The sequence below is a fragment of the Sinocyclocheilus grahami genome, unplaced genomic scaffold, assembly GCF_001515645.1.
Source record: "Sinocyclocheilus grahami isolate Dianchi unplaced genomic scaffold, SAMN03320097.WGS_v1.1 scaffold456.1, whole genome shotgun sequence".
Classification (NCBI taxonomy): domain Eukaryota; kingdom Metazoa; phylum Chordata; class Actinopteri; order Cypriniformes; family Cyprinidae; genus Sinocyclocheilus; species Sinocyclocheilus grahami.
The window spans coordinates 1009422-1024244 of NW_015505635.1; the positions used below are offsets into that span (position 1 = coordinate 1009422).

The following is a 14823-nucleotide window of genomic DNA, read 5'->3' on the forward strand; positions in this document are numbered from 1 at the left end:
GCTCCCTTACTATCTAGCATACACCAGGTTAAAAATGCAATGGAAGCTTGTTTCTGCCACAGGATGAAAAATTAAGGTAATTGTGACATCTCACAATCCACCTTTTCTTGCAATTCTGAGAAAAAAGTCCGAATCGCAAGATAAAAACTCAGAGTTGAAAGAAAAAGTCTGAATTGCCAGACAAAAGCCACAATTACCATTTATTCTGTGGCAGAAAAAAAAATTGCAAGATATAAACTCAGAATCCAGAGGAAAAAAAGTCAACACAATGCACAATGCAAACTTGGAAGTGCAAGAAAAGAGTTTTGATTTTTAACGTTTCTTGCAATTCTGACAAAAATCAGAATTGCAAATTGCAATCATAACTTTGAATGAATTTATTCTGTGGCAGAAACAAGCTTCCATTTACAAGGCCAAAAACATGTACACAAAAACAAAAAAAAGGTCATTTTCACTTGAGACCACAGAAATCAGGTTGTGAAAAAGTCAACACATGAAGTGTGCTCCCTTACTATCTAGCATACACCAGGTTAAAAATGCAATGGAAGCTTGTTTCTGCCACAGGATGAAAAATTAAAGGTAATTGTGACATCTCACAATCCACCTTTTCTTGCAATTCTGAGAAAAAAGTCTGAATTGCCAGACAAAAGCCACAATTACCATTTATTCTGTGGCAGAAAAAAAAAATTGCAAGATATAAACTCAGAATCCAGAGGAAAAAAAGTCAACACAATGCACAATGCAAACTTGGAAGTGCAAGAAAAGAGTTTTGATTTTTAACGTTTCTTGCAATTCTGACAAAAATCAGAATTGCAAATTGCAATCATAACTTTGAATGAATTTATTCTGTGGCAGAAACAAGCTTCCATTTACAAGGCCAAAAACATGTACACAAAAACAAAAAAAAGACGATGAAGAACTGAGAACTGCATTGGGTGAAAGAAAGCAACATTTATTCATAACGTTACAAGTAGTACATATTGTGGGGGTGAAAACTTTTTCCACAAAACAAAATCCTGAATTATACTTCATATCCTGATGTTTCTCCAGTGTTCCTCTTCATTGCAAGTTAAAGCATATAAATGTATTGTACATTTCATTTTCGCAGCAGAACCTCTTCATACTCGATTAAAACAAGAATGCATCGCTGTGGATCACCTTGGCCTTGTTGTGGATGTTAGCATCTCATTGTCATTGGCAACAGTTTGGCTGACGTTGTATCAAATCTGAGCACTGATATTTACAGTTGAAGTATGAAAGGTGAAAACTAAACTGTATACAGGAATTTCAGAGAATGAGTTCATTCTAAAATGAGAGGTTAACATGAAAAAGTCGCATCGATATTTCTGCGACCTCAGTTATGAACGAATCATGATTGTCTTGTGGGCAAAGAAAAAAGAGAAAGCGAAGGATGTGAACTTAAAACTAATCTGTGCTCGATGCTATAAAATGCGAGTGGTGGTGGGTAATATCAAACAGTCAAAAGGGCTGAGAGTATGAAGTAACAGCAAGGTATAAACACTCCAAAGTAAAAGTACAAAGTTGAGGCGACTAGCATCGGTTGGAACAGATGTTAAAAGCTGCCGTAAAACTCTGAATGGGTCCATTGAAACCAAATTAACTCGAGCAATTTCCACACTGAGAGAGGTTACGAGAACTTCACGTCAGATAAACTGTGAGCTACTAAGAAGAGGGGGGAAAACAACATCTATCACAACAAAAATAATAATGAAGGAGGGCATTCTGAAAACACACACACACACACACACACACACACACACACACACACCTGTTGGGGGCGTAAAACCACCCACTCACACTGACATCATCATCATCAACAACGCAAGAGCGCAGGACGAGCCTCTTACGGTCAGACACAAAAACAGCGAGAATCTCACCTGTCTGTGCTTCACATAGGTGCGGCGATCTCCTTCCGCTTTCTCTGAGGCGCAACTAAAGCGATTCGGGCACAACGATAATATGACTGCGTCCTGATTGGACAGAATAGCAGTGGAAGGGGTTTACTGTGATTGACATTTGTCTCGTATCAAATTGAACAGCTTCAGACGAGCAAGTTTCACCTGATTGGACAGAATAGCAGTGGGAGGGGTTTACTGTGATTGACACATTTGTCTCAGATTCAGATGATCGCGTTTCACCTGATTGGACAGTGGGAGGAGTTTGCTTTGATTGACACATCAAATCGAACAGACCCAGATGAACGAGTTTCACCTGATTTTGACACTCCTGACCCACAGATCCCGGTGGTTTGGATCGATTTTGAAGCCACATCTAAATCAAGCAAGCGGTTCTACTTCACTGCTTTTATTCTAGCTGAACAAAAAACATTTTAAAACAGAGGAAAATAAGAAAGGATAGATCCGTCGGTCCCTCGGCAAAGGACAGAACACTTAAAAGGAATTTTTAAACATCCCAAAGCCATTTCTACCCCAAATCACCTAGCGGAGAGCGGATGAGATGTGACGGGCCCTCCGTTCGACACGGCACCTCTACCCTCCCGGACTTCAGGCGGAAAACGTTCCTCAAAGTTGAATCGTCCTTCAGAGTGTCCTAGCACCTCGGGTTGGAGACAAGAGGCGCTCCGAAACAAAACGTGAAAACTCTTGCCGCAGGCGTCCGTTCTCTCAAAGATGTGCGGTGGTAGAACCTGAATGTCAGATGTCAACTTTGAGGGGAACTCTACTTTCCCGAAAATCAGCTGCTCGAAAAGCGTTTATAATTACTTGAAATACGTCACCCCCTCTCTCAGCTCATGGAGACGACAGAGCAAGCGTGGTTTTTGCAGGTAGTTTTAAGAGAACTTCATCTTGGCTCCGTCTCTGTTGGCAGGGCAAGGCCTGAGGCTGCCATCGGCAGCCAGGCGAGAGAGAGAGGAGGCCGGGAAGGGCCCCTGCGCTCCAGGAGCCTCCTCCACGTTGCGGAGTTGCAGATCGAAGATCTCGTGTTTGGTCTCCTCCTAACACTGCGTCTCCCCTTCTCCTCCCCGTCCTCAACGAATGGTGGATGTAGTCCGCCACTCACACGTTCTCTTTCGTCCTGTCCAGCTTCACTCCCTCCTGTGATTGGTTTGATTCTCTCCTGTTGCTCTCACACCATGGTGCTTCAGTTGTAACAGTGGTAAACGGGCATCCATGTTTGTTCTTTTTTTATATTTACCCATATTTAAAATGCTGATGAACTAAGCTCAGCACCAGGCCTAGCTCCTGTTCCAACAACCTGCGGACACAGACAGAGAAATCCGAACACATGAGGTGTTTTTCCATTCATAAACAGCTAGACCAATGAGCAAAATGGATCAAAAGAAACAGCACAGATAAAACTCGTTTTATGCATTTTGGGTGTCTGCTATATAGGCATCAATTACACTAAACAGATTAGTAAATTAACGCACAGTTCAAATAAGTTTAGCATCGGTAATATTTTTTTAATGTTTGAAAGAAATCTCTTCTGCTCACCAGGACTGCATTTATTTGATCAAAAAAAATCAGTAAAAACTGTAATATCATGAAATATTTTTACAACTTTTCAATTTGAATACATTGTAAACTGTAATTTATTTCTGTGATGCGCAGCTGAATTTTCAGCATCATTACTCCAGTCTTCAGTGTCACGTGATCTTCAGAAATCATTCTAATATGCTGATTGGCTGCTCAAGAAACATTTCTGGTTATTATCAATGTTGAAAACAGTTGTGCTGCCCGATATTTTTGTGGAAACTGAGATGCATTTTATTTTTCACGATTCACAGATGAATAGAAAGTTCAAAAGAACATAATTTATCTTTTGAAACATTGTCTTTACTGTCACTTTTGATGAATTTAATGCTTACGGAATAAAAGCATTCATTTCTTTAAAAATGCATATCTGACTCGGTAGTGTATGCTTGGTCTTTTAAGATGCGTGCGTGTCGTCTTACACTCTAGTACTGTGAGAGTCCAGTCACTCCGTGTTGATATGCCCGTTCGCCCTGGTAGGTGGAATCCTGGGAAAGCGCCACGTCCATCTGGGATTTGAACTCATCACCCAGGTAGCTGTCCTGTTTCACACAAAAGACAAAAACAACATGTAAAACTACAGAATTAACAAAAGGAGGTCACTTTAACACAGACTCAAGAGGCTTATATCTCATATAAAAGCATGAACATCCCACACAAATGTGAGCATGTGTACCTGTGAGAGCTCAGGCTGGGACAGTCCAGGCTGGCTCATCTGTGACGGCTGGCTCATGGTGATGTAGCCCTGGGTCAGTGGACCCTGAGAGAAGGGCTGGGACACCAGGTCCTGACTGGCCTGGCTGCCTGGCATGTTGGCCTGCCCGCTGCCGTGATTACCAGTGCCACGGTTCCTCTGACGACCTCCACGACCCCCGGTCTTACCTTTAGGAGCACCCCGACCTGTAAACAGACAGAGAACCGATTAATATCGTATTCCTGATTCAGTTCTGCTTCACCTCTTGTCACTTCATCCATAGCTTCTTTCTATAGCTCTTTAAAAGTAGCTAATAGGGCTGGGTGGTATATCGAGTTATTACGATATGTGACCCTGGAGCACAAAAGCAGTGTTAAGTCGCTGGGGTATATTTGTAGCAATAGCCAAAAATACATTGTAATGTGGGTCAAAATTATAGATTTTTCTTTTATGCCAAAAATCATTAGGATATTAAGTAAAGATCATGTTCCATGAAGATATTTTGTAAATTTCCTACTGTAAATATATCAAAACTTAATTTTTGATTAGTAATATGCATTGCTAAGAACTTAATTTGGACAACTTTAAAGATGATTTTCTCAATATTTAGATTTTTTTTGCACCCTCAGATTCCAGATTTTCAAATAGTTGTATCTTGACCAAATATTGTCCTATCTTAACAAACGAAAGCTTATTTATTCAGCTTTGAGATGATGTATAAATCTCAATTAAAAAAAATTATGACTGGTTTTGTGGTCCAGGGTCACATATATCAATATATTCTTTATAAGTAATACTGTATGAGGCAGTTTGTATCGATATACAGTAGTTTGATACGAGTGCATCTGAAAAATATAGATAAACTTCACAGACTTCAGTGAATGGGCGCCGCCGTGCACATGTGCACCAAACAGACAGAGCGCAATAATTCTGACTAAAATATATATTCGCAGAAATATTTGTAGTTGGACAATGTGATATATGTAGAATTTTAAACCTACAAGTAAATGTATTTTTATGATAGCACTGACTGTAAAGTGACTGTAATGGGTTAATCAAAATAGCCTAATACAAGTCTGTGCTTTTGCTCTTATTTATTTTAATTTTTAGTTTAGCGAATTTAACTTCTGCTTTAAAAGCATTATTTTTGTTTTTAGATTGTAATGTTAATGCTAGAATAAAATGTGATTTTGACCCTTTTTTGCACATAATATATAGGCTTACATTGTTACATTCACTTTATTCGTTTTCATAGCATTTAATATGTACTGTTTCGTTGGACAACATTGAGCAGTATGTAAAATATATATATTAAATACAGAAAAAAAATACTGAGATATATAACGTACATCGCAAATCGGCCAAAAAATACAGAGATATAAATTGTCCATATCGCCCAGCCCTAGTAGCTAGAAAAAGACAATACAAAATGCTGCAACAAAAAGTAATGCTAGTCAAGGTTTCTTGTTCAAAAAGCAGTAGTTTAGTGTTCTGGAGTTTTCTCTCACCAGCAGCAGGTCCGTTCACCTGGCCCAGGTACCCAGGCGGAGGCATGGGAGGCATGACCAGATTGAACGGGATGGGGATGTTCATGGAGCCCATCGGGTTCGGCCCAGTCCCGATCATGCCGACCTGGTCATGGGTCTGGAAGTACATATTAGATGGACGCCCTGTAAAGACAGACAAGCAGTGACAAATTAAACATATTTTTCCACAAATAATTATTTCAAAAGCAGCTCATCATTAAACAATGGTGTTATTTGATTATCATTTATATACTATTACAATTTTTGTTCATATTTTGAATTAGATTATATTTTTATTTTTTATATTTACATTAAAATTTTTACATAAAATAGTTATTTTTATATTTTTTTGTTTTCTCGTCATTTTTATTTATTTTTGTTTTAAATTTAGTTTAGTCTTTATTCATTTTTATTTATTAGCTTTAGTTTATTTAGTTTTAAATAAGTTTACCTTTTTCATATTTTATTTCAATTACTTTTTTTATTTATTTCAAGTGACTTAATTACTTATTAAAATCATTATTGCTTAAACTTAATAAATAATAATACATTTTAAAAATAATAAAAACCTGCTGACATCGTAGAAACGAATTGTTAATTCGAATTATATTCGGAGCTCCGTAGTTATTAAATAATCTCAGTTAAACTGTAGACCTAAGCTAACACACAGATGTATATAGGCCTAAATACAGAACTACAGAGTACAGAAGATATTAGCCTACACCACTTAGGCCTATTCAAATATTATATATAAAAAAATAAAAATTTGACCCGAAACAATAGGTAGTCCTTCAGAATGTAGGCTAGATATAGGCAGCAGTCATTTATAATCTAATATAATGCACGCAAATTTGTTCTTTACAGAACGGAGCGGGATCTGAGCGGGAATTGGTTTACGGTGAGCGCGAGCGGAATATTAAGGGAGCGCTTGCTCTGGCGGTTAGAGCGACTGAGTGGAGCGCACGTCCATAGAGCGGAAAATGTAGCGGAGCGTCACACCGCTTCGCTCACATGCTCTGATTCCATTTTAATTACTTAATTACATTTTAATAACCAAAAAGCATGTCTAATAAATTTAATTCATAAAAATTTTACAATTTATTTAAATTTTAGCAATAATGTTGCCCTATGAAATGTGTCATCTAAGAAATTCTGTTGTCTATTTAACTTTTTCTGGGTTTTATGTTTTACAATTAAAAGCTAATTTATTATTAGAGACGATCAAATTTAATTTAAATTATTTAATTCATTTTTTAAAATTTAAATCAAATGAACATTTCCTTTTATTTGTTGACAAAGTGCTGCACAAAAAAGGTTTACCGTTTAAATTAAAACATGAATAAAAATGTGTGATTTTTTAATAAATATTTAATGAAATACATTATTCTTTATTACTACTTAAAGCACATATACTCTACAAAACATAATTAATGTCATATAACAAAACATAAGAAATGTAGTTGTCAATTTCTTCAAATAAAACCAAACTTTTATTTTGGTGAGTTGTAGTGAAGACCTTTGAGTTTTTGTGTGTATCTGACCATAGTTTTTCTCAAATGAAATGCTGGTTAAGTGACTCTCAGAGCAGCTCTGGAGAAGTTGTGTGTTCATGTCCTCATATATTGAGACGACAGACACTGAAAACACCACAAGCAGTGTGAGTAGTAGAAAAAACTGAGACATGCAAAAATAGATCAAGTTTATAGCCCTATTTTTGATTTATTCTGCCAAAATGTGCCATATGCTGTGACATTCTGTTTTATAAAGTAAATCTAATTTTTATGACTGTAATCTGCAATTTTGTCTGTGTTAAACATGTTAGTTTAAATGCATCTCTGCCGTGCATACAGACACCTGAATGATACTGACTGTAAAATGAGGTGTAATAAATTACTGCACCTTACTCTAAGTCTGCTATTGTTACCTGGCTCTGGTTAGCGCCACATTGAGACGTCGTGGGTCATTCAGGAAGCCGATGCCCTGGTGCTCGTTAGCTCTGACACAAGACAGGATGATGAAGTCCTTCTCTCTGCCCTGGAACGCATCCACGCTGGCGATCTCCACCTCCTGTAGACACACACAGAGGCATCAATACATCACTGACACGCTGCTGTGTGATACTGGATGTCAAACAGCCATTAAAAACTTCCAGTACTAGAGCAATAACAATCTTACACCAAAATGTGCTTTTCTTGACACCCTAAATTGCCACAGTGAGTGTCTAGAGCAGTGTTTCCCAACCGGGGTGCTGTCTGTCGAGAGCAGGGGTGCCGTGTAAAAAAACCTTTTATAAGATTTTTAAATTGCTAAAATGTTCAAAAAAGCTATTGTATAATATCCATTTCTTATGTAGCCAATTAGAGATGCACCGAAATTCCGGCTGCTGAAAATTAGTTCACCGCTCAGGTTTCACTTTTTCACGTGGTGTGACACTCTGCGTATTATCCCGTGTGCGCTCCGCTCGCTCCACTCATATACCGTTCGTGCTCATCGGAACAGCAAAGTCCACTCAAAAATCGAGCCAACAGGAAACATGGATGTAGTACAGTATTGTTTCTGTCTGCAATAGCCCTACTGTGTTGTAACATGGTGTGGTATATGGGCAACTCTGGTAACGCTGCCCTCTCATTCATTGATCTGCTAACCACTATGTTATGCTCACGTGTTCTGATAATAATAGCTTTCTAGGACTAAATATTATTTGGATATAATTGGTAAAAAAAAAAAAAAAAAAAATCTCTTAATAGCCCTACTGTTAGACCTACCTGAAAAACTAAAAAGCAATTTATTTCATTTGTATCGTTATTATTTTTTGTGCTATCATTAGTAATTTGTTTATTTGTTCTTATTTTATTACTGACTGCTTACTTGTCATTTTTTATGCAATTAAAATTTTGAAATCAAGCTATCTTGTGCTACTGCAACAAAATTACCCCACTGTAAAATCAAAAATACACTGAGTGAGCAAAAATTTGTGAGATAACCAGTTATAATGGTAATTAAACAATGTTTACATATAAATAAAAGCCTACGTGAAAATCTGTCATATAAATTGGTCTCTTCATTAGAAATGAGCCTACTGATTGCCACCACTGATGGACAAAAATGTTTATAATATTAAAAATATCTGTATTACAGTAGCCTATTGTCTACAGTTCTTCCCTGCTGTACCGAATATCTATACTTTTCAAGGTATCATATCAAAATTAGAAATTCAAGTATTGTGACTAAATTAATTTTGTAGGGTGCCACAAATCTGTTAAAATTTCCAAAGGGTGCCGCGGCTAAAAGAAGTTTGGGAAACACTGGTCTAGAGTACACTTATGCAACAGAACGGCTGAAATCAGTCTGCAGGGATGTTTGCAGGTGTTGTTTGGACTCTGTACCTGGTATAGTTTGGTGTGCAGTGAGCCGCTGAACTGCATGTACTGCACCAGGTAAGAGCGCTGGCCCTCGTATGGTGTAATGATGCCGATCTGGTCGGGTTTGGCTCCGGCCTTCAGCAGACGGGTGGTGATCTTCTCCACATTAGAAGCCTCAGTCCTGAACACAGAGAGAAGATTTTATCAGACCGGCTCTTTGAATGAGCTTCATCTAATGCTGGTAAGGAGCATTTATGAATAAGCTTATGAATTTTCAAAGGTTTCTGTTCTTCCAGTAGTCTCACATAACCAGACTTTTGACTGATGGCATAAATTCACTTATACAAGAAGAGGTCAACTGACCGACATTTTATATGTATATAAATGTATAAATATAAACATTTACACATACATACATACATACATATATATATATATATAAAGCAAAAAAGTCAAGAGAAATTTAATTGTATAGTGCTTTTTTTCACAATTTATGCGGTTTCAAAGCAGCTCTACAAGAAGTCATGCTGTTATGTCTATAATGCCTTAGTGCATTAACATAGAGCAAGTTTTTGGGCTGGGTGATATGATGATCTAGATCCTCCAGATCTAGCTCTAGCTATATTATATTTATAATGTTATCTAGCACATATATCAGTGTCGCAGTGATTTGGGTATGGCTAAATGTTCAAAGGCAATTAAGAGATTTAAATGTTGGTCTGTTTTGCTCTATTAAGAGAATTTAATCTTGGTCAGTTTTGTTCTATTAAAAGATTTAAATGTTTTTGGTTTTGTTCTCTTAAGAGATTTAAAGTGCCCCTATTATGGGTAATGAAAGGTTCATATTTTGGTTTCGGGAGACCCCAACAACAGGTTGACATGCATGCAAGGTCAAAAAACACTTTTATTGTCTTATAATATGCATTTATTTTTACCTTATTTGCTCAACGACTCCCAAAGGATTCGCTCAAAGATTAATTTTTCCAAACCCCTCCTTTGCATGATGCTAATCTGCGGTGATTGGTCTCATTTTCATTTCATCTCGCCTGTGATGCCTGATAAAGCAGGTTTGTGAGCGCAGTGCTGCTTTGTGTACTGGATTAACGGGGAAACAGCTATTTTTACTGCTCTAAAAGCGCACCTAGTGGCAAAGAATGAATTTGCATTTTCATTCAGACCAACAAGTGGGCGGCCATGCTTCAAATTCCTTTAGGCTCGGTGTTTATAGTAAATGTTTTTATAAGGAACACCACTACAATGTATGTCTATTTTATATTTTTCATTCTTGTTTTGTATACAATTAAAAACAATGTTATTTATAGAGATATTCATAGTTTTTATTAATATTCTGAACTATTTTTTAAATATTTTTTTATTGTAGTTAAAGTTTTAGTAATTTTGTTGTTTGTTTTTGTCATTATTATTAGTTTTTTTTAAATTGTCCATATTTGAACTCATTATATTAGGGACAAAAACAGCACTTGTGTCATATTGCTCTCACTGCTCGTGTGATATCGCTTATCATGTGATATAAATATGAGACAAACTCATACAGGAGCATTTTTGCCCCAATATCTTGAATTTTAGGGCATAACTGCATTTATGGAGTTGTTGCCCTGCATCATATTTGTCAACAGTCAACTGTATGAAATGTAAGATGACCTACAGGTCTGGGGGCGGGGCCAGTGCATGAACTGTGCTAAAATATTTGAATCGTGTTATTTTTTCATAACTAATTAATTAATTTAACGCATTAAACTGACAGCCCTAATAATAATAATAATATATAATAATTTTTTGTGGAGTGAGTGGAACTAATACACGTTTTATTATCAGTAATTTACATTATTTCTGAATGTATAAATAAAATATAATACACTAATACTTATACACTAATTGCAATGCAATTTTGACCCAGTGTGACATGTATTCAAGTGACTTGTTTTCCAGAAAATATGGTATATTTGGATTATGTAAAGTCTGTGTGCTAACATACACAGTGTGAAAATTTGCCCGTCACTACCTGTTTGGCCCCGAGCACCACTGGCACCATGCACTCGGGCTCCGTGGCCTGTGTGCTCTCATCGATGAGGATGGAGCGGAACTGCATCTTAGCCAGGCGAGGGTCACCTGCACCCACACATGTGCAGCAGATCACATCTGCATTCTGAGAAACAGAGAGAACAAGATGTTTGCAGGCCTCTGTAACGGCTAGGATGATGGATCATTCGTACAAAGGAGAAAATTCAGCTTTTTTCATAGAACATTGTGTGTGCGCGTGCTAATTGCAGGGGAAAACACCACACAAAAACATGCCCCATTTCCTTTGCCAAAGAAAACGGCTTAAGCATTATTGTGCTCCACCGCCTGCACCGTTTATATAAATAAACACTGAAAATGTACTAGAAAAGCTTGACATTGCTGTGTAATTCCAGCATTTGGTGTCTATCAGTGTTTTAAAGTGAAGTCAGACAGGTACCATGAGCAGCTCTCTCTCAGCGGTTCGTTTGAGGGCTCGGTAACGTTTCTCGTCAGAAGATGACAGCTCGCCAGTTTCATCCTTCAGCTGCTGCAGTTTCTGCAACTCTGGCATGCTGCAAAAAAGACAGACATACATTGGTCCTCATAAGATCTCTGCCACGCTGCCAAGCATTTGAATTGAAATAGTCATTGCTGGATTAAGATTTAAAAAAAAAATCTCAACCCTAAATCTGAGTGACAATAATGGGGATGCCAACCTTAGCACACCATTAAACAGTGAGCTTTAAGAACAGAAATGTCTGCACCTGTCCATGTTGCGGATCTGATTGTGCAGAGCCAGGAAAGACACGGGGGAATCGATGGCCTCACGACTCTTAGCACACAGACGAACCACCTTCAGCCCCGTCTGATGGATCTTCTCTGTCAGCTGATCCACTGCGATGTTACTCGGAGCACAAACCAGCACCGGACTAAACCATCAAACAGACACGAAGCAAAAACTCTTGATATTATAGGGCCATATTTCTCCCAAATTCATTTTTTCTCTTTACATCTTCCTAGATTCAGTTTTTATCCTTTATAATTTTTTTTGTATAAAATTAATTTTGGATCTGTTTTAATGGTCAAATTAAATTTTACAAATCAAAAAGCACGTGTAACTATTGAAATCATAACATGTATACAATTTAACAGCAATTTATTACATTTTCAATAAAAATTAAATTTTTAGGGCCTTACGAAATTAGTTATGAAATAAATTTCTCAAATTCTGTTTTTTTTAACAAATAAAAATTGTACAATAATAGAAAAAAAATTGTCTGTTTTTATTTATGATTTAATTCAGACTTCAAACCATTGATAATCATACAAAGGCATAAAACATTAATTTAACTTTAACATAAAACATTAATTGCACAACAGCACTAGGAGGTTTATGGTTATGGTATTAATTTTGTAATATAGGTGATTTTAATGTCAATTTTTTCAACCTTATTTTGACCAAACATCACTTTATATTTAAATAGTAGTTTTTTTCTGTTTTAATATTCACAGACACTAGTCAATATCACAAGTTAAGTGTACAGCTCAACTTTTGATTTATTCATTTAAAATTTGCCAAATTCCATGATATTCTGTGTTATACTGGTAATTGCACGTTTATGACTGGATTATGCGATTCTGTCTGTGTTTTCCACATTGTGGATATCATAGGACCCTAATATTACAGAAATTTTAAAACTAAATATGATATGAAATCTTCAATATAGTAGCCAACTAACTTTATTTCATGCTGAAACTGTAAAATGCACTGGAAATGGAAGTGGAAACACTGTCATGAGGGAACATGTCTCACCCATTGCCCTGTCTGGCCAGATGGTAGACGATGGTGGCAGAGGTGACAGTCTTGCCGGTTCCTGGAGGCCCCTGGATCAGACTGAGGGGTCGCTGCAGCACCGTCTTCACAGCATAAACCTACATTGTTCCAAAACACCTTGAGTCTCAGAAACCTGAAAGAGGAAGGGCTGAATCAGAGGAAGGGGGCTCTCTACCTGCGAGTGGTTGAGGTCTGGAAGGCCCTGCGCAGTGAAGCGTTTGGGCAGCTGGCATTTGATGATAACGTCCTCCACCTCGTGACCCAGTAGCTTGTGATAGATGTAGCCGGACACAGAGGTCTCGTCCACAGCAAACGTCTTCAGGGCGCTCTGCATGCTACATTATACAAAGAAAAAGTTTAACTGTGTGTCCACCAGGTTCACAGATTATTAGACTATTTCACATAATAGTTCATCTGAAAATTATAATTGCAACACAAAGGTGTTTTTCTACACAATTACAAATAATCAGGACTGGAGCTTTCAAGCTTTGAAAAAGACGCAAAAGACCAATAAAAGTATCACAGTTTTAGAGTCTGAGAGACTTATGCATGAAATATGTACCTTGTGAAGTCATTTGATAATGTGAAAAACAGTGAAATTTAAGTAGTTTGTTATGCAATTACTGATGATCATGTAAAATATTTTTAGACTCAGAAAGCTCTAGTCTCCATTGATTGTAATTGCATGGTTAATTGCATAATTATCTAGGTCAATTCAACTAAAACTAACAAAAATAAAAACACATTTCTGTTACATGAAATAAATGTTAACAGAAACAAAATATATAATAAACCAATTTATTTCAGCTAGCTTCAGCATTTCTCTTTTTATTTAGTTTACCTTGATTTTCGGGGTGAATAAGATATAAATAAAATATATTAAAAAAAAACTAAAAAAAACAAACAAACTTATTTTAGTGCAAAAGACCAATAAAAGTATCACAGGAGGAGTCTGAGAGACTTATGCATGAAATATGTACCTTGTGAAGTCATTTGATAATGTGAAAAACAGTGAAATTTAAGTAGTTTGTTATGCAATTACTGATGATCATGTAAAATATTTTTAGACTCAGAAAGCTCTAGTCTCCATTGATTGTAATTGCATGGTTAATTGCATAATTATCTAGGTCAATTCAACTAAAACTAACAAAAATAAAAACACATTTCTGTTACATGAAATAAATGTTAACAGAAACAAAATATATAATAAACCAATTTATTTATTTCAGCTAGCTTCAGCATTTCTCTTTTTTTATTTAGTTTACCTTGATTTTCGGGGTGAATAAGATATAAATAAAATATATTAAAAAAAAACTAAAAAAAACAAACAAACTTATTTTAGCTAGTTGACAAGGCAACATTTTTCTTTTTTATTTACTTGGAACTTGATGTACAAAAATAAACTCTAAAATGACTAAAAACTAATAATAAAACTAATAAAAAATGTATATAATTTAATATAAATACAATTTTATATATATATATATATATATATATATATATATATATATATATATATATATAAAACAAAATATATAATAAACCAATTTATTTCAGCTAGCTTCAGCATTTCTCTTTTTATTTAGTTTACCTTGATTTTCGGGGTGAATAAGATATAAATAAAATATATTAAAAAAAACTAAAAAAACAAACAAACTTATTTTAGCTAGTTGACAAGGCAACATTTTTCTTTTTTATTTACTTGGAACTTGATGTACAAAAATAAACTCTAAAATGACTAAAAACTAATAATAAAACTAATAAAAAATGTATATAATTTAATATAAATACAATTTTATATATATATATATATATATATATATATATATATAGTAAAATATATATATATACACAAAAATAGTACAATCAA

The 14823-nt window shown here is 35.9% G+C and overlaps 1 protein-coding gene across 1 annotated transcript in view; it reads right to left on the minus strand.

Moving 5' to 3' along the window:
- Window positions 1-936: 936 nt before the first annotated feature.
- LOC107552677 (regulator of nonsense transcripts 1-like) overlaps window positions 937-14823 on the minus strand; it is a 27063-nt gene continuing 13176 nt past the window's right edge. Inside the window, exons 10-22 of the mRNA XM_016234619.1 lie at window positions 13129-13288; window positions 12933-13051; window positions 11884-12048; window positions 11577-11691; window positions 11094-11264; window positions 9643-9716; window positions 9122-9278; window positions 7660-7802; window positions 7365-7372; window positions 5718-5945; window positions 4192-4415; window positions 3938-4057; window positions 937-3237 (exon numbers count right to left, since the gene is read on the minus strand). Coding sequence (XP_016090105.1) covers window positions 3941-4057; window positions 4192-4415; window positions 5718-5945; window positions 7365-7372; window positions 7660-7802; window positions 9122-9278; window positions 9643-9716; window positions 11094-11264; window positions 11577-11691; window positions 11884-12048; window positions 12933-13051; window positions 13129-13288 — 1681 coding nt within the window. The 3' untranslated portion in view covers window positions 937-3237; window positions 3938-3940. The remainder of the gene's footprint in view (window positions 3238-3937; window positions 4058-4191; window positions 4416-5717; window positions 5946-7364; window positions 7373-7659; window positions 7803-9121; window positions 9279-9642; window positions 9717-11093; window positions 11265-11576; window positions 11692-11883; window positions 12049-12932; window positions 13052-13128; window positions 13289-14823) is intronic.